Consider the following 18,412-nt stretch of genomic DNA (forward strand, 5'->3'; position numbering starts at 1 on the left):
TCCCACTCTTCCCCTCATAATCCACTACACCCATCCATCTCCCCATTCCACCTCCCTCACCAACCCCCCTTCACCTCCAACCTTAACACTCAACTTAGGCCTGCTATCCAATGCCCTTCTAGAATTATCCCCCCCATCGACTAGGCCTCCCCCAGTCCTTAAAGCCAGCCTCGCAAGACGGTGACCTTTCGTGCTAAAGTCATACATTTAGAAACAATACTGCAAGACGCCGCGCCCACTCTAAATAAGCATTGTAAGCCAATGTATTTAAACTTTACAGAGTTATAAGCATGAATAAAAAATTTCCTGTTTAAATCTAACAAATTGTCTCAAAATGACCTACACAAGAAATCAATTAAAAATAAGGCTCAAGCTGCTTCCCTCCATTGCACGTAAGCTGGTTCCCCTGTCCACGAGCCGCTGCTTCTCCAAGGTCTTTCAAGTAAAAAAGCATGAGGGGCGTGCCCTCGTGCTAATGCGGTTCTTTTTTCATTGCTGAAATCTTCTACAGGCTCCGGTTCTGGATATGAACAACAACAAAAATAAAGGCTCACGGATATGAAGAAGAGGGAGTTTTTTTTTGTTAATCTCTTACTAGCTTTATCTCTCTTAGCATCAGAGAACTTACACATTGAGAAGCTGTTTCAGTTTATGAACAACAAAAAAAGGCTCATGGGAATGAAGGATTCCTAATCATGAAGCCCATTGGTCCTAAAGAAAATGCAGGTGCAAATGCTAATCTAAACATTTCTGGCTATTACATTAGTTGTGAAATGTGCTGTACAGCTAGATCTCCTGAAAAAGGTGTGCAAAAAGCATATCCCTGCATCAGGACTGTTGAAAATTGTGTTGGCTTCAATTCAAATCTGCCAACATCACTTTCATTAAGGAATTTTTTTGTCATGCGCATATGCCAAGCAACTTGTACATCGGCTGACAGGAGCTGAACTTCAATTTACAAGTTAACAAGGGTTCACAATATGTGCCACAATGAGGAAGACTGAATACAGTATACAATGGAAGGCTTCTTTTGTTCAAGTGTAGCTATGTCCAAATCTAAAATCACCAAATACCAGTGTCTCTTTTCTTATAGTGGACTAGTCCAGCTTCTGTGAAGCGAAGGAAGGAGATGTGCTTCCCCAGCTTTTTTCAAGACATGCCAATTCGCACAAACACTTACAGGCATAATGGCATAGGAAAGAATCATGGCATCCACCATTCCATTGGAAGCTGACAGGTATATCACATTGCATCCCGTCTCTGTTTCAAGTTCTGTTGATCCTTGCACGAAAGCTTTTCTTAGAACTTCCTGTAGCATCCTTCCCTGGAAGCTGACATATACACACCAGAGTGCACCTCTGTTGCTTTGGTTCACGTTCAACCTTACATGGAAGCCTATTTATCAAATCCCTGTAGTATCCTTCCCCTCAGAGCCCTCTAGGCCATTATTTACAACTGACAGCAAAGTAATACAGAGTGCATCCAGAACCGCCGATTCTTGTTGTCTCTGTTCTGATGTTGCTTCTTTCTGATGGTCAGTACCACCATGTACAACCCTAGAAGAAAATGACAAGTTAAGGTCACCATCATCTACTGCCAAGATGGCCCTGTTGTCAATATTGTCTTGTTTCTCTGTACTGATACATGTATTCTCTGCTGGGATGACCTCGTTTTCACAAGGAGTCGCATTATCTTGTTTTACTGCATGTCCTATATGCCCCGTATCCCGAGGTTTTAAGCTATCATCACTGCATCTTGCTTCTTTGTCACCCATTGAAGGCTCCCTCGAAGTGTTTATTGTCTCATGGTGTATTTGCTGAGAGCTGGCAGTCATTTGTTCACTGCTTCTATCATTGGGGACCTCACAAACTGCAGCAGACAATTCCACGACTTTTAAAGCGAAGTCCTCAGTTTTCTCTCCAGCAGAGCTTCCAGTGGCCATCACATCTGGAGTTGAACTCTCTAAAGAGGAAGCCTGCAATTCAGATGCCGATGCAATCTTCCCAGTCACAATGGCAGGCAGAGATTTCCTTTGCAGCTCGGCAAGCTGGTTCTCAAATGCATCTGATGCCTTCATGTTAAATTGCTGATGCAGACTTTCAGAGTTTTCAGCAGAATGTTTGCATTCTTCCTTTTTAGCGGTATCAACTGAAGCCTGATCTCCAGCTGGTTTATCTGATTCAAAAAAAAGTTCCCTTTGAGCAGCCGTGGATATTGCTTCACTGGTTACACCTTTTTGTTTGCAACTCTCAAGGTCTTCAGAAACGGAGCATGTAGTTGCCAAAGGTTCTTTCTTCTCTAGATGGTTTGCAGAAGGGACATCAATCTTGCCTTGTGGCCTTGAATCAGAGGGTGCCACTGACATAGATGCAATTTTTTTAGGCCTGCCTCGAGCTCTCTTGACTTTCGTTTGCTGGACAGTAGCTGCACCAGTTGTACCCTCTCCAGGTTGCACTTTGCTTTCACGATTGTTTTTTCCTCGTTCATATTCATGCTTCCTCACAGGTTCTGGAACCTCTACTTGACACAGCTCCTCAAACTCTTTTTCAGACAACTGATCTCCATAAGATCGTACCTAACAAAAGGATTAAAGTGGAAATTAAGCATCCATTATCAGAAACTGCCCAACCACAGAGTTTAAGAAACATCCTCAGTTTTTCTTACCTCTCTTGCTCGTTTTCCCCTTCCGTAGTGTTGGGTATCAAGTACCCCTGCTGCCCCTGGCTTCTTCTTTTCTCCGGGCCTTCCTGCCTCCATTGACTGAATAGCAGTCAAAATAGGTATCAACTCATTTTCTTGCAGCAGTCGTGGTGGAGTCAAAAAGACCTCTTGGCTGTTCATCTCTTGTAGGCACTTCCTCCATTGTAACTGAAGAGAGAACTTATTTTAAAACTCAAATATTCAGAAAACACGTATGAAAAATAATGAGCTCATCTAACAAAAAATTAACCTGTTCCCCTTCAATCCTTGATTTATCAACAGCTTCAAATATATCAATTTCATGATCACTGTGACAAGAACACAGAGTTTCAGGCATCCCCATTCTGAGCTTGTTCCAACTAAAAGAGTGTCAAAACCTACTTACATCAAAGACCAAATGGAGTTTCCCCTCCAAGAACACAGGAGAGGCTTGAATGGCCTTGTGTGGTTGGTTCAGTATCTTGGCTTGAGATGAAGAACAAACCTGCGGGCCAAAAGATAATTGAGGGCCTCATCATCCAGCACAGGAGCATCTTCTTCTTTCTTTGATTCCCGAAGGAGCGCCTCCAGATACTCTTTTCTGTCTTCAGCACTGTGATCAAAAACCAATTTCTATTATTAGGTTTAGTTTTGTGAAGCCGCAAGCACCACCTATATAAAGTTGATATTGTAGAAGTAATAGAGTTACAATGTTTCATGACACAAACAAGAACCATAGCAAATAATAATATTCATCTCTAGGGCAAGCTGAATTGGATGAGTTCAAAACAACCTCACTATCACGTAGCATGTAGCACAGATTGATGCAAGGCTTGGTAGACTGGCATAGTAAAGTTCACTATCTATACCAAAAAAGAGAGGCACAAAAGGATGGCTTGTCACCACAATCATAACAAACAAATTTGATGAGATCCAGAGGACTCATGGTGAATCATGTGCTTTTTGCCAAAGCTTGGTGCAAAAGCTTCTTGCTGGTGTTTTTCTTGCAATGTGAAAAGAAATCGACAAGACTACTAGTAACTCTTGAAAGTTCTCATAACTTTTTGTTTTTGTTTTTCAAGCCAGGGTCAGAGACAAGCGACTCATTCTGAGACTCGAACAGAGAAATGCTTTTGTCATTAGCTTCATCGTCCCCAGTCTCATTCTCATAACTCTAGCACACATGTTGCATGGGAGACTATCATCTTAAGCAATCACTAAGGCAGATGGCAAATTGATCCTGAAATGCAGAGCAGAGCACTAAGATTCCTGATGCATGGCCTTCTCCCTCATCGGACCAGCCATTGAATGTGTTACTCTTCTCAACGTACACTACACACTTGGACAAGTGTGGAGAGTGGGAAGCCCACTAATAGAGTCAACCTCTTCTATTAGTGTGTGAAAGGTCTTGAAAAAAAGTGTAAGTTGAGTGTAGAGGCGAGACACAAAAATTTGGCCAATCCCTTGACCTGCAAAAGGGCAAGAGTAGAGACAGTATATAAACCATATGATCAAGTACAGATAGTTGGATTGTCCTTGAAGTTGTTACGTAATGACTCAGCATCTCCGATTGCCAAATAATCTCTTACATATGCAATCAGCCTGAGGACCTCTTTTTTCTTTCAAAAATGAACTTTTTTAAGTTCATACATATGCTTTGCAAAAATAGTGACAATTAACTAGAAGGATTCTCTTACCTGGTATTATTGTCAAAAAAACCTGCAGTTATGCTTTGATTCGCCACACCAAGCTTATGCTCTGCTGCTGCTCTGACTTGTTCCTCCACAGTCTGAACCTGTTCGGCATACCAACCTTTATGTTAAGCATAATAGGAGAATCACTTCAGAAGCATAAAAAGATAGAATAGTTCTTAGGAAAAACCTATGTTTAATCATGTTGCGGTAAGACTGCAGATGATAAAAGCATTGTGCGATATCTGAGTGCTAAATGTAACAAGCAATACTGAAAAAAAGAACAGAAAAGTTGTACAGTTTCTAGGCGTAACACCAGCACATCCCTCTTTTGTCCGATTCTGTGTGCCCTTGCTTGAGCTTGAAGATCCACCTGCATAGCCAAGAGAGTAAGGCTAACAAGTCCATGGTAATGGCATCTGATTACAGAGCTACAAGTATAAGACAATGTCTAGACTTACTGGGAAACATGCAATCATTGCAAAAAAAAAAACAAAAACAAACAAACCTGTGGGTTCCAATCTGTGTCAAAAAGTATCACAGTATCTGCTGCTTGAAGGTTGATTCCAACCCCTCCCGCCCGAATGCTATTCCAAGAAATATGTGCCCACAAGTAAAAGTTGGAAGACAAACAACATGACCTCATTGATCTGCTATACCTCAAAAATGTATAAATGGGCTTAGAAATAACTTTATTAATGTTTTTGAGTGCAAAAGCAGGAAGCGGACCTCAACAAGAAGAGGAAAGCCTCTGAATTAGGAGAGTTGAAAAGGTCAATCAATGCACCACGATCAGTTCCATTCGTGTGGCCATCAAGGCGAAGATAGCGATATCCTCTCCATGTAAGGTAGTCCTCCATGACATCCAGCAATCTTGTCATGGTAGAGAAAAGAAGAATCTATAAAACAATAAATGCATTAGGAAGTAGGACATACACAGAGAGTAGCATGTCCTAAGTGCATAGTTTCAAAATTCATTGTTAACCTTAATGTGTCCTAAACACTGTTGCTCAAAGAAAAAAATCATTAAGTCAATTCCATATAGATCAAATCCATGGATGGTAGTACAGCACGCTGCACTGATCGCCAAAGTGGTGAGCTTTGTCACATGGAGCTCCCCTCTTGCAGGAAAACTATTCCAATGGCAGGATTGTTGTGTATGTGATGACAAAGAAAAACACCATGCCTTGACATTATTTTGAGAACAAGAGCAGCTGAAGCTTAATTTAACCTATTTATTCACAAAATCGTGCAAATCTTCGCTCTCCTAGTCTTGGTGCCCTTCAGCGAATCAGACAACCTGAGATGTTGGAAAAGACATCAATGTGAGTCTAGTGTCCTTGACAATCCCCATCCTACCTCCAAGGCTAAAGGCCCCTCTCTAATGGCAAAGACAACAAGAAAAATGCCATGACGGGAGAAGATCGCCACCCACTGAGGGCAGCAAAGGGGTTTGTATGGATCTGCCAATCCAGAGGAATGGCCAAGTCGATTGTTAAGTACTTGAGGCCAAGTCACAAGGGACGGGGGATGGTAACGGGGGACAGGGATGGCCATAAGTAGGGAACGGGGACAGGGGAGGGAACGGCACTCAAAAAATATTTTTTTAAAAGTTTTTTACTCTACACTTATTCTACTTTGGAAGTACATCAAAATGAGCACAAATTTACACTAAAATGGTAAGCTTTTGGGTCATATTAACAAAATACACCAATCAAAGAGTGAAGGCGTTCACGGTTGATTGTATTAATAATTAAGTAGATACAAAATGAGTCATGACTCAAGAGTCAGGACTAAGCCTTAAGGAGGCAGAATACATGGACGGACTCAAATGAGTCAATGACAAAAAGTGCTAAAGCCTAGAGGCTAGAGGCTAGAGCTAAGTAGTAAGGCCCATGAATCATGATCCATGAATGATCATCCATGTGAATCCTCTTGGCTTAGTTTCTTCGATGATGGACCCTAGTGTGGAGAGGTCTTGCCAAAAGTCTGCCTGGCCAGGGCTCCAGCCCCCCATCACTCTGCACATATGCCTCCACTGCTGATCCAAATATGTTGGCCATAAATTGGCCTACCACGACGGTTCAATTGCAAAATTCTACTAGAAAACACCAAAACACTAGAAGCACTCATACCACTTAAGTGAGGGGGTGGGGTGGACTTTGTGCAGCAAGCTTGTTTCATCCTTTACTTTGTTTAAAAAAGGAAAATATGATTTGACCATAGCAAGATGTATTTGTCAAAGAAAGACAGATCAAGTAATAGCATCTTGAGTACCAACGTTCTTACAATCTTTTGAACCCACAGAATCAATCATCAATTGGAGGATTGAAGCTAACTAGGAAAGGGACATGACAAGGGTGTACAAGATGCACTAACTCCTGAAGTGTGATGCCCAGAATAGGCCAAAAGGTTGTAGTGATGTTATGGTTGCATGGAGAATGTCATCACAGAACACACATTCACCCACGTTGGTAACTATACCAGCCAATCTTAATAGAGAGCCTGGAGGCACATGCACGGAGATGATCTATGAAATGTGGCAGGCTGATTTTATGGTTGCATGGAGAATGTCATCACAGAACACACATTCACCCACGTTGGTAACTATACCAGCCAATCTTAATAGAGAGCCTGGAAGCACATGCACGGAGATGATCTGTGTGAAATGTGGCAGGTGAACTTTCTGATATGAGGGACATGGATTAGCAAGACTATTCTGGCGAGTGCTGTTCAGGGGAGTGTTATCATGTTAGGAGAACAGTTGCTCCACAAGTTCAGGCTTCCAATTGGTTGGGATCATTCTTATTTTTCACTGGGCTCACTACTCTTGTGGTCTGTCTGAACGCTGCGAGGCTGCGGCACTTTTTACCATTTGGTCTCTCAGTCTACTCGATTACGATTCAGTAGTCCCTCCAGGTTAGCAGAGGTCAGGCAGACTCCTTGTCTACTCGATTACAATTGAGTAGTCCCTCCAGGTCAGACAGACTCCTTTTTCAAGTAAGTAGGGAGAGCACACCTTTTCCTCGGCCTCTAACATGGGGATAATTTGACATAACTATCTTCCTGATTGGGTCCCTCAGCAGTGAGTATGTTTTTGGAAAGTCCTCCAGTTTTAGATGACTTTTGAGTCCTTCGTGTTATGCTTCATATATACTTCCTCTTTGGACCTCCATGGGCAGACCCAGAACCCCGGCAAGTAAAAGCCCAAAGACCATAAAAGATGCCTAGTGCCCCAATTTTAATTGGAAAATGAACCACATGGGGAAGAGGGCTATACTGGCAGCAGAGACTGTTTATCCTCCATGCTCTTGATGTAGTAAGCATTTCTCCGCATCATCCAGCTTAATAAGAAATTTAAGTCTTGGAAGAACATGCAAACACTCAGCAGACCGATGTACAAAGTGATACACAAGTATATCATGTGGATAGTATTTCACAAAGCTGTATGAATTCCAATATTGAAAGCTAGACCTCCTACTGTACTCCATTAGAGGCACAGGTGTCTTTCAGTGGAGAGGCACTTTCTATAGAGAGGCATTCAGTTTCACAACGTTACACCAGCAGAGGGAGGGAGGAAGGGAGGGGGATGGGGATGCCCTTTTCAGTTGCACTTCCTTGCTAGTTAGTAGTGATTTCAAAACTCTAAAGACTGTGTGTTACTATTAAAAAGATACGAATTGAGAAATCATACCCGATGATTTGATTTCTTTAACTTTGGCAAAATTCGATCCAAAGTTTCAAGCTTTCCACATAGACGAACAATGGAAGGGAGGTAGTGTGAAGGAAGCAATCTCTCAGCCTGGTCCCCAGCAAGTAGTAGAGCAATGGGTCAACAGTGCAGTAGGTCATAAAAATTGGCATGTGGTAAACCAAAACTCCACCTACCTCTTGTGTGTGAAGATGACTGAGATAAGGATGATTACAAATGTTTCGGAGCTCCATGACAGTATTATGAACTGCTCGCCCCTGAAATTAAATGATGAACTTGGTCACCTAGAAGTCAAGTGAAAGGTAGTTCTCTTCCAAAATTTCAGACAGAAAACTTATGAAAAACCATGAACCAAACCATGTTACCTTTGCATGCCCAAGAGAGCCAAGCTTCTCTTTCACTCGCTTCATCAGCAGCTGTTGATACGCAGAAGGCTTACATCTTACAAGTCTTTCAATCTTCTCTGGGAGCTCATTTTCAACCTGCATGAACACAACACCCATCAATAAAAGTGCAGATTCAAGACCGCATGGAATAGAAATCTTCTTAACTTCAAGAGCACTTGCCTTCTGTTTCAACCTGCGCAGAACAAATGGTCGCAGAACTTGATGTAGCCTATTTATTATCAACAAGTTCTCTTCCTCTGTCAATAAAGCCTATCAAAGAACAAACGCAAGGCAATCGGTAAGGAACATAAAAAGAAGAGAAAGGATTATTACATTTTTCAATACTATGAAACCAAGTACAGGCCAAAGTGAGAAAAAGTAGAGAGAATAAAAAATTTCTAAAGACAAACAAAATAAGAAGGAAAATTATATTTAAGCACTCTTACAAAAGACTAGAAGGGTCTACGTGTCACGTGCATCCCACACTTGGATGCCACTTGGCCATATCTATACAAAAGGTGCAAGTGGTAACTGGCCCTTTGTGAGCCCTTGTATGGGACAAGACAGCCAAGGATCCACTGTAGAGGGTCATGGTCTTGTGTGCATGTCCCTCACATGAAGCACACATTTGTGTAACCCTCTAGAATGATGTAGAGGTGCATTTATTAATTTTCTGGCTGGATGCAAGGGCACCAATCTAGGAAGGCTAGCCATAGGTGAAGCCTAGGCCTTAAAGCCAGCCCTAGGGAACCCATGGAACCTTGTCGGCCAGCAGCAAGGGCTACCCAGCAGCACACATGTGAAGCAGGCCCACACCATCATAGAAAACCTACCCCCAGAGGAGGTGCCTATATAAGCCATATTCAATCATTGGCATCATTCATCTCATATTCTCTGCAAAAGCGAAGGTCCAAGGACTCAGACAGCCAAGAAGGGGCTAAAGACAAGGTGGAAAGTGTAAATCAAGGGGTCATCTTCAGGATGAATGCTATCTCAGCCAAGTGAAGGTATCCAAGTCATTTCAATCTTGGTTATTTGCAGACCCAATCTTGTGTATTTATCTCTCCTCTCTCTCTCCGCTTTTACGTTCATTACATTGTGCTATACATTGTCACGAACAAAGGGGATGAAAGCATTTCTCAAAGTATAATCCTTTTCTGTAAGCTTCTGCATGTTTCGGTAGTATTAGAGCTTTGCCTTTTGATGAAGAAATTCATCCAAGAAACACTTTCCATTCCGGTGTGATTCCTCTCCCTTGAAGGACGGTTGGTTTTCAACCTCCGGAATGCAACCACAAACGTCTCCTATTTCCACGATCACACACATGTAGCTACTATGGAGGATGAAGATATACATGATAGGTGTATAAATTATCAAAAATGGATTAGAAGAGTTAAACCCTTAAGAGAGCTTCACAAATCATGGTGGATCTAACAAGCACATAAGCATGATTAGTGATGGTAAAGGGATTACGGATCAAACTTGCGGATCATTAGAGGAGGTAAAACAACTACTTTACTCATAATGGGGTGCCTCTTATACAGGCTGAATACAAGGCATAAGGAGTCAAAAGCATCTCCTCAAATCACTTCCAGATTCTCTCCCCAGAATCACTCCACACTACACCACATATAGGCTGAATACAAGGCAAAGGGAGTCAAAAGCATCTCCTCAAATCACTCCCCAGAATCTCTCCACACTACACCATTCACTCTCCACGAGTCCAGATCCCTAATTCTCTCCCCATGATTCTTGGTGGGCTAATTTGCATCTTCTTAGCTACTTGCAAAAGTAGAGATTCCCTAGTAACTAAGTTGCTTTTACAGTAATGAAAGAAACCTTAGACCATAGGACCCTTACACACATAAAGACTAGGGATATTTGGTGTATAATCCCAACGTGTATAATCCCAACATCACCTTCATCTACTAGTGCACCTATAGCTGCAAATTGAGCCATAAGAATCTTCATGCTCTGAGAGGTTGTTAGATGTTTTCATTTTAAGCTCGTAAAATTGAATTTTAAATCTTATCTTTGAATGTTTCCCTTTTGCCCCAAAAATCCTGTCAAGAGTGTCCCATGCCTCATGTGCACACTTAGCAGTGATGTGATGTCTATATGTGTCACTCAAACCTAGGGCTATAATTGCAAATGCTTTTTCATTCTTTCTGAGCCATAGAGTTTCATTATCCCCCCTAGTTGTTGGTTCTTATCTTTCCTATTGGCTATGTTCCAGAGTCCCTTCTTCATTAGTACAAACTTCACCTTGAATTGACAAGAGTAAAAGCCTTTCCCGTCAAACTTGTCAGTGTGACCTTGAGCATCCATTGAGCAAGGTCTTACTGCTTAGCTTATAGTTCAAGGGCAGTGTCCATTGCTTTACAAAAGCTTGGTTTAAAATCAACATGTAATGAAGGAAATTATGTGCTTGGATGTATTGCACAAGTATATGTGGGATAAGAACCTGGGCACATAACTTGGGACATAGGACTTGGGTCCATGGGTAGCCCATGTGTGAATGGCCCTAGAGGTAATTGACTTACATACATAAGTCACTTATGGGATAGCTTGTATACTTTTTATAACTCATAATCACTTTTGATATTACTAATCAAATCTTGCTTAGCAAGCTTCCATGCAGAACTCTCCCATGTCATAGACATCCATGTAAACGAGGTCTACGTGGCTAGAGACTCCATATTAACGAGTGTAACTCGCCCGAGAAGCGTGGGAGTGGGTGTGCATCGCTTGACCATGAGCACAATTAAACATTCCGGCATTTAATCACAACCATTAAACAATCCACAAAGCGCAAAATAAAAGTTGCACATATAAACCACATAGAGGCCGGAATGCCCCCCCCCCCTCCCCGAGTATTTTATTACCCAAGGAAAAAATATCATGTACAAGCTTTCGCGGCCTCACTCCCCCATGGGAGATACCGGATTATCCATATACAAATGCCATAACACAATCCAACACGAGGCAACCATAAAATTCAGCCGGTACGTAGACTTAGCTAAGCATGATAAGACTATTGGTGTGATCACGAGGAAGAGGCATTACAAACTCTTATTGAAACGACTAATGTAGAAATGCCGAGCCAACAATATAATCCATATATCTCCGTGTGGGTATTGATTCTTCCCCATAAACAACGGGTCTTCATGCAGTAGAGCTGGTACAATAAGTTCAGCTCTCCATTCAGCTAGTACAGCAAGTACAATGGCCGGTACAGTAGGTACAATCATCAATGGTTGGTACAAGTACAATGGCTGGTACAAGTACAAGGGCTGGTATGGCAAGTACAAATGCTTGTACAAGAAGTACAAGGACTGGAAATCATAACAAAATGATTAAATACCCTTGCCTTCAGTATTTCTTCACGATGGAAGCCTCAAAAACAGTCCCCAACAACAAGTATACTTCATGTGCAGCCTTCAAGAAAGAGAGAGAAAGAGAGTAGACATCATTAGGGCAGCCTGTAATGGTGGTAGAGATTAGTGTGCAGCAAGATAGCCTCTCTTAATGAAGAGAAAGGGCTCCAGTTTATAGGGGCCTCCCATGAGCTAAAATGGCAAGAGAAGGCTATAATGACAAGTGGAGAGCCACACAATAGCTAAAGTGACAAGTGTAAGGCCACTTGTCTCACTTGGATCCACTTTCTGACAAGTGTGAGGCCACTTGTCTCACTTTCTTGCCACATGTCCCAATCTAAGAGATGGGTTTTTCCATAATTTTTATCTTTAAAAAGAGCCCAATTAGTAGATCTTCTGCCAAATGTGCTTTGGCATGTCCCCCCTATTTGCTCAATTCTAGACGTAATGACACGAACGGAATTTCCATCGGAGTCGGGCTAAAAATAGTAACCCTCCTAAATTTCAGGATAATCCCCCATTCCCAAAGCTTCTACTTTCCGAATATTTAGACATCATAGAGTCAAATTAGCCATGTTGTCTAATCCACGAGTAAAAAATGGCCAACTAACCATATTACCCATAGTTGAGATCATATTAGACTACAATAAAATCCCATAGGGACTGTGCATCTCCCATGGCCATCTGAGACTATAATAAAATCCTATAGGAAATTTGCATAATACCCACGCCATTTGAGATTCTCTAGACACCCTTAAACAATGAGCTCGGTAACATGAGAATAATGTATTCTCGATTTGATGTTGTCCAATTCTTACTAATGTGGTCACATAGCTCGTATAAGATAGAATCTGGATAGAGGATGTCCTACTTACAACAAGAGTGCTTGAACACAATGAGCTCAATGATGAACAAAGGCTACCAAACTAGTCGTCCACCAGACCTCTTTCATACTAGGAAATGTCCAAGCTGGTGACATCCTCCCCAGCTTCTTAAAAGTTGTCCGCAACTTTAAGCTTCAAGCCATATATCCAAGATAGAATCATGTTCAATCAAGTGGGCGAGACAAGACAGTCTCAAAAATCCAATATAACTAGAAGAACAATATATGGGCAAGACTAAGTCTCCATAATACCAATATCAAAATCATGTCCCAAAATAAATGGGTAAGACAAAACAGTCCCATAAGTCCAGATATCATAATCATGACCCAAAATAAATGGGCGAGACAAAATAAGTCTCATACCAACAAGGCATCACCCTTCGTGTAGACATAAGTCCCGTGCCAACTAAGTGTCTTGTCCACACTACCACTTACACTCTCTATTGGTACTCTGACCACACACCTTGTATGAGAGGTGGGCTCAAGCAATAAGATAAAACAATCACTCGCAGGCATAGATAGCCTAGTGTTCCATAAGCATTTCTGCTACACATAGTTTATAGGCATTTCAGCCACCAATAGTTCGTAGGAATTTCGTCGGCTCACTAACTCACACTACCCTCTCAAGTGCCCATGTTCCCTTCCATCTGCTCTCTATTGTTCCATCCACACATGGTAGAAACAATCTTCAGGAGACAAGAGAACACTACACAGGGTATCTTGTGCTCGACACTACCCTCTGAAGTACCTATGTTTCCTTCCATCTGCTCTCTATTGTTCCACCCACACATGGTAGAAACAATCTTCAAGTAGGACGAGAATACTACACAAGGTATTTCAACCATGAGTTCCATTAAGTCCAATGCATCCCAAATAAAGGGAGCCAAAAACATAATCCACCCAATAAAGGGAAGTATGAAAAGAATCCATCCCAATTAAAAGGAGCCGTAAGTCCATAAAGCCATCAAACTGAAGAATATATATATATATATATATATATATATATATATATATATATATATATATATATATATATATATTCATTTATTGCAATCCTCAAGCATCATGCTCACAACAGAGATTACCTCTAGATTCTAGGCTTTTTATCCATGAAAAGGGTTTTTCCTAAACCACATTCAAGAAAAACATACAATACTTCTCCTTGCATTTACATATACGGATTAGGTGTTCAAAACACATAAACCAAGGAGAATCAAAAAGTAATAGCTTTGTAACCTCAAAGAACACTTAGCTCTTCTTCTTTGCCAATAACATCATGAAGCCATGAGACAAATAGAACTCCATTATAGCTTGCTTTGAGCTTCAAAAGGAGCTTCCATAATATAAAGATACCTTTGATACCCATGATAGGAAGGAAGGAAGAAGGAGACTTGTTGTCACCAGCATGGACATTTCCCAGTATGAAACAAGACATCTAAATATTTGGAAAATACAAGCTTTGGGAATGGGGGATTATCCTGGCATACAAAGGATCACACTCCTAAAATCTAAGAGCATAGTTGGTAGGTACGATGCTGTACGGTTCATACGATATGATACTGTACGGGAAAATACAGTACGATATAAAAAAAAATCTTATCATACGATAAAATACGGTGTTTTAAAAAAAATACTTACAAACTTAGGTATTTCCAAGTCCAGATATGGAGTATTAGAAAAAGAAGGGAAGCATTATAGTACAGAGGAAGCTCAAACAGCCATAGATAAGCAAAAAAAAAGACAATTACCTACCAAAAAAATAATTTTTTTTTGGAAAAACAATATTTAAAAAAAAAACTTTTCTGAAAATATTCGTACGAGTGGGTACGGTATCATACTGTACGGTATTCCGTACGATAAATTGTAGTACGCCGTACGGAAACAAACCTATCTAAGAGAGTTACTAGTTTTAGCCCGACTCCGATGATGGAAATTCCATTCGCATCATTACGTCTGGAATTGAGCAAATGTGCGGACATGTCAAGCACATTTGACAGAAGGTCTACCAGTTTGGATATTTTTAAAGGTAAAGATTATGGGAAAACCCATCTCTTAGATTGGAACATGTGGCAAGGAAGTGGATCAAAGTGAGACAAGTGGCCTCACACTTGTCACTTTAGCTATTGTTTGACTCTCCACTTGTCATTATAGCCTTCTCTTGCCATTTTAGCTCATGGGAGGCCCAAATCTATAAATTGATCATTCAGAGAGGCTCTCTTGCTGCACACTAGCCTCTACCACCGTTACGGGTTGCCCTAATAATGGCTACTAGCATTTTCTTCAGCTCACAGCAGATGGTTTTGTGATCAGACCCAGTTACATGGATGTACACTTGTCTCATGCAGTACGATGTGCTATTGGTCAGATTCGTACATCCTCACACCAGCTTGAGATTGAGATTGGCCGATATAGAGGTATACCAGCTGAGGCCAGGATATGCCGAGTATGCCATGGGGAGCCAGAGACAGAGCTGCATTATATATGCCATTGTACTGCATACTATGAGATACGTGGTCGTTTCCACTGTTTATTCAGAGAGGGTTTTGGACCACTTTCCAGAGTCATGGGGTACCAGGACCAGAGGTGTTTGGGATTGTTCTTGCTTGAGCTGCGGAGACATAGAGATAGCCTGCTTAGGCGCACAGAGAGCCAGACTCAGAGGCACATTACAGACTTCTTTAGTCCCGCCATCACTGCGCCAGATGGACCACAGCAGCAGCAGGACATGGATACCGCCCACACCAGGGGTACACTGATTGATCGTGCGATTGAGCTTGGGTGGTCCAGACGCCCACGACTACGGAGGAGGGCATCCCAGCATAGACGGAGGTTGCAGCGGCAGATTCGGATTATTCTTGCGAGGCATGCGAGACACCCAGTCAGGGTGCTGACCACAGAGGATATTGAGGAGATCCGCCAGTGTCCGATGCGGCACATATTATGACATGGAGGTACCTCCATAGTGTACCTTCCAGTTCCAGTTTCATTTTCTAGGTGCCAGTAGTATCATCTTTATTTTTCATTTTCTGGGGTTTTTTATCCAGACATTGTATCAGATCCACCATGATGTAACTTTTGGTCTCATAGGTCATTATGGCCTTTTGAAGACGTTAATATAACATTTCATTTCATTTCATTTCATTTCTCTCTCTCTCTCTCTCTCTCTCTCTCTCTCTCTCTCTTCGCTTCCCCTCCCCCCCTTCGCTTCTGCCCTGCCCTGCTCTCTCTCTCTCTCTCTCTCTCCCCCTCTCCCTCTTCGTTGTTCGCCCGCCTCTCTTCCCGCCTGGGCTGGCCCGTCCCTCCGCCTCCCTTTGCACCGCCCTGCCCTGCCCTGCCCTGCCCTGCTCGCGCTCTCTCTCTCTCTCTCTCTCTCTCTCTCTCTCTCTCTTCCCGCCTGGGCCGGCCTGTCCCTACGCATACCTTTTCCCACCCACCCTTCCTTAGGCCCCCAAGGCAGCAACACTCTAGTGACATCAGCTATGCTTTATGGAGTGCAGATATGGGGACCTTCAGTGGGCCATCACAGCGCAGGCGGGTGGAGAGGTATGGAGAGGCCTTTGGTATCTCTGATTGCTAGGATTATTAGAGCCAAGGCCTCGGTACCTCATGAGATTATTCGAGCAGAGCTGGCAGCTGCCCCTCTGGTGATTGAGGCTCTTACGAGATCAGTCTCCTACATACATGGCTTGTGGGATCTCCCCCGAGACAGATATGCACGCCTCGCCCTTGAGTCCTCCCGACAGTTAGCTTTAAAGGGAGACACGGCTTGTTGGTATGGACAGATGACATCTTGGTTCCAGGCACATGGTTTTAGCATGGACAGATCGCCTCCCTTCCACTATTCTCTGGAGGCACCCTCTCTCACTCTCACACGGACAGAGATTACCAGACTCATCCGTCAGGATTTAGTTCAGCTGGACATTAGGAGGACATGGATACAGCCGACTAAGGAGCTAGGCAAGAAGATGGCTTTCTACAGAGAGCATTTTCTTCAGCTCACAGCAGATGGTTTTGTGATCAGACCCAGTTACATGGATGTACACTTGTCTCATGCAGTACGATGTGCTATTGGTCAGATTCGCACATCCTCACACCAGCTTAAGATTGAGATTAGCCGATATAGAGGTATACCAGCTGAGGCCAGGATATGTCGAGTATGCCATGGGGAGCCAGAGACAGAACTGCATTATATATGCCATTGTAATGCATACTATGAGATACGTGGTCGTTTCCACTGTTTCTTCAGAGAGGGTTTTGGACCACTTTCCAGAGTCATGGGGTACCAGGACCAGAGGTGTTTGGGATTGTTCTTGCTTGAGCTGCGGAGATATAGAGATAGCCTGCTTAGGCGCACAGAGAGCCAGACTCAAAGGCACATTACAAACTTCTTTAGTCTAGCCATCACTGCGCCAGATGGACCACAACAGCAGCAGGACAAGGATACCGCCCACACCAGCGGTACACTGATTGATCGTGCGATTGAGCTTGGGTGGTCTCGATGCCCACGACTACGGAGGAGGGCATCCCAGCATAGACGGAGGTTGCAGCGGCGGATTCGGATTATTCTTGCGAGACATGCGGGACACCCAGTCACGGTGCTGACCATAGAGGATATTGAGGAGATCCGCCAGCGTCCGATGCGGCACATATTATGAGATGGAGGCACCTCCACAGTGTACCCCCCCGTCCCACATGATATTGTATCCCCTGACTGTACTCCACTGACCTCCATAGCGTACCCCCCCCCCCTCACTATATTCACACCCTATAAGGATTTTTGTTTACCTTCCAGTTCCAGTTTCATTTTCTAGGTGCCAGTAGTATCATCTTTATTTTTCATTTTCTGGTTTTTTATCCAGACATTGTATCAGATCCACCATGATGTAACTTTTTGGTCTCATAGGTCATTATGGCCTTTCGAAGACGTTAATATAACATTTCATTTCTCTGCTGAATCTCCTCTCTTTCCCTTTCCCCTACATGACTTGACCCCCCCCCCCCCCCCCCTCCCTGTTGCTGCTGTTTCGCGCTAGTGTCATGGATTAATTTTCAGCCCATTGGCTGTGGGAAGTTCTGCAAAAAGTCATGGCCAAGACCGGGTTTAAAGAGGAGCTCGTGAAGGTGGAGGACAAGCTCGGCACAATTATCAAAGAAAACAAGAAGATGGTCGACTCTTCCGTTACCACAATCATAAACCGCCTCTCCAAACTCGAGAAGGGATTTGACAAAATCCAAGAGCTCGAAGAGAGATCTTCCAAGCAAGAGGCTGAGATTTCAGCCTTAAAGGAGGAACTAGTGGAGGCCAAATTGCATGCTAAAAGTCAAGCAGCTGAAATCTCAGCCCTCAAAAAGGAGTTGGAAGCCACTTCAAAAAGCAAGCTTGAGGATGGAAAATTTCAACCCTCCTTTATTGAAGAGCTGAATACCATCAAGGAACAAATGAGGATCATTCAAGAGGAGGAGGAGCAACATAAATAGAAGACATCTTCATGGGTGGAGGTGATCACAAAGACACAAAAGAAGACGGACAAGGCGGAGAAATGGATCGAGGTCGCCAAGAAAGGGAAAGGTAAAGAATCGCCACCCATCCCCAATCCCACCATCATCAACATGACCCTTGAAGAGGAGCAAAGGAGGAAGACCCGGGCCTTACATGTACGAGTGTCCGGTCTAAAAGACCGTGA

The 18,412-nt window shown here is 42.8% G+C and overlaps 1 protein-coding gene across 6 annotated transcripts in view; it reads right to left on the reverse strand.

The window, feature by feature from the left end:
* Positions 1-737: 737 nt before the first annotated feature.
* Positions 738-18,412, reverse strand: part of LOC147624773 (uncharacterized) — a 161,923-nt gene continuing 144,248 nt past the window's right edge. For all 6 annotated transcript variants that reach the window (XM_086817998.1, XM_086818000.1, XM_086817996.1 and 3 more), the window contains 12 exons: positions 8,649-8,738; positions 8,448-8,564; positions 8,259-8,339; positions 8,065-8,172; positions 5,100-5,269; positions 4,879-4,957; positions 4,669-4,743; positions 4,377-4,474; positions 3,185-3,292; positions 2,951-3,008; positions 2,665-2,868; positions 738-2,575 (listed from right to left, as the gene is read on the reverse strand). In XM_086817998.1, coding sequence (XP_086674124.1) covers positions 1,403-2,575; positions 2,665-2,868; positions 2,951-3,008; positions 3,185-3,292; positions 4,377-4,474; positions 4,669-4,743; positions 4,879-4,957; positions 5,100-5,269; positions 8,065-8,172; positions 8,259-8,339; positions 8,448-8,564; positions 8,649-8,738 — 2,361 coding nt within the window. In that variant the 3' untranslated portion in view covers positions 738-1,402. The remainder of the gene's footprint in view (positions 2,576-2,664; positions 2,869-2,950; positions 3,009-3,184; positions 3,293-4,376; positions 4,475-4,668; positions 4,744-4,878; positions 4,958-5,099; positions 5,270-8,064; positions 8,173-8,258; positions 8,340-8,447; positions 8,565-8,648; positions 8,739-18,412) is intronic.

This window comes from Cibotium barometz, chromosome 24, assembly GCF_041138505.1.
Source record: "Cibotium barometz isolate CiBa-2024 chromosome 24, ASM4113850v1, whole genome shotgun sequence".
NCBI classification, from domain to species: domain Eukaryota; kingdom Viridiplantae; phylum Streptophyta; class Polypodiopsida; order Cyatheales; family Cibotiaceae; genus Cibotium; species Cibotium barometz.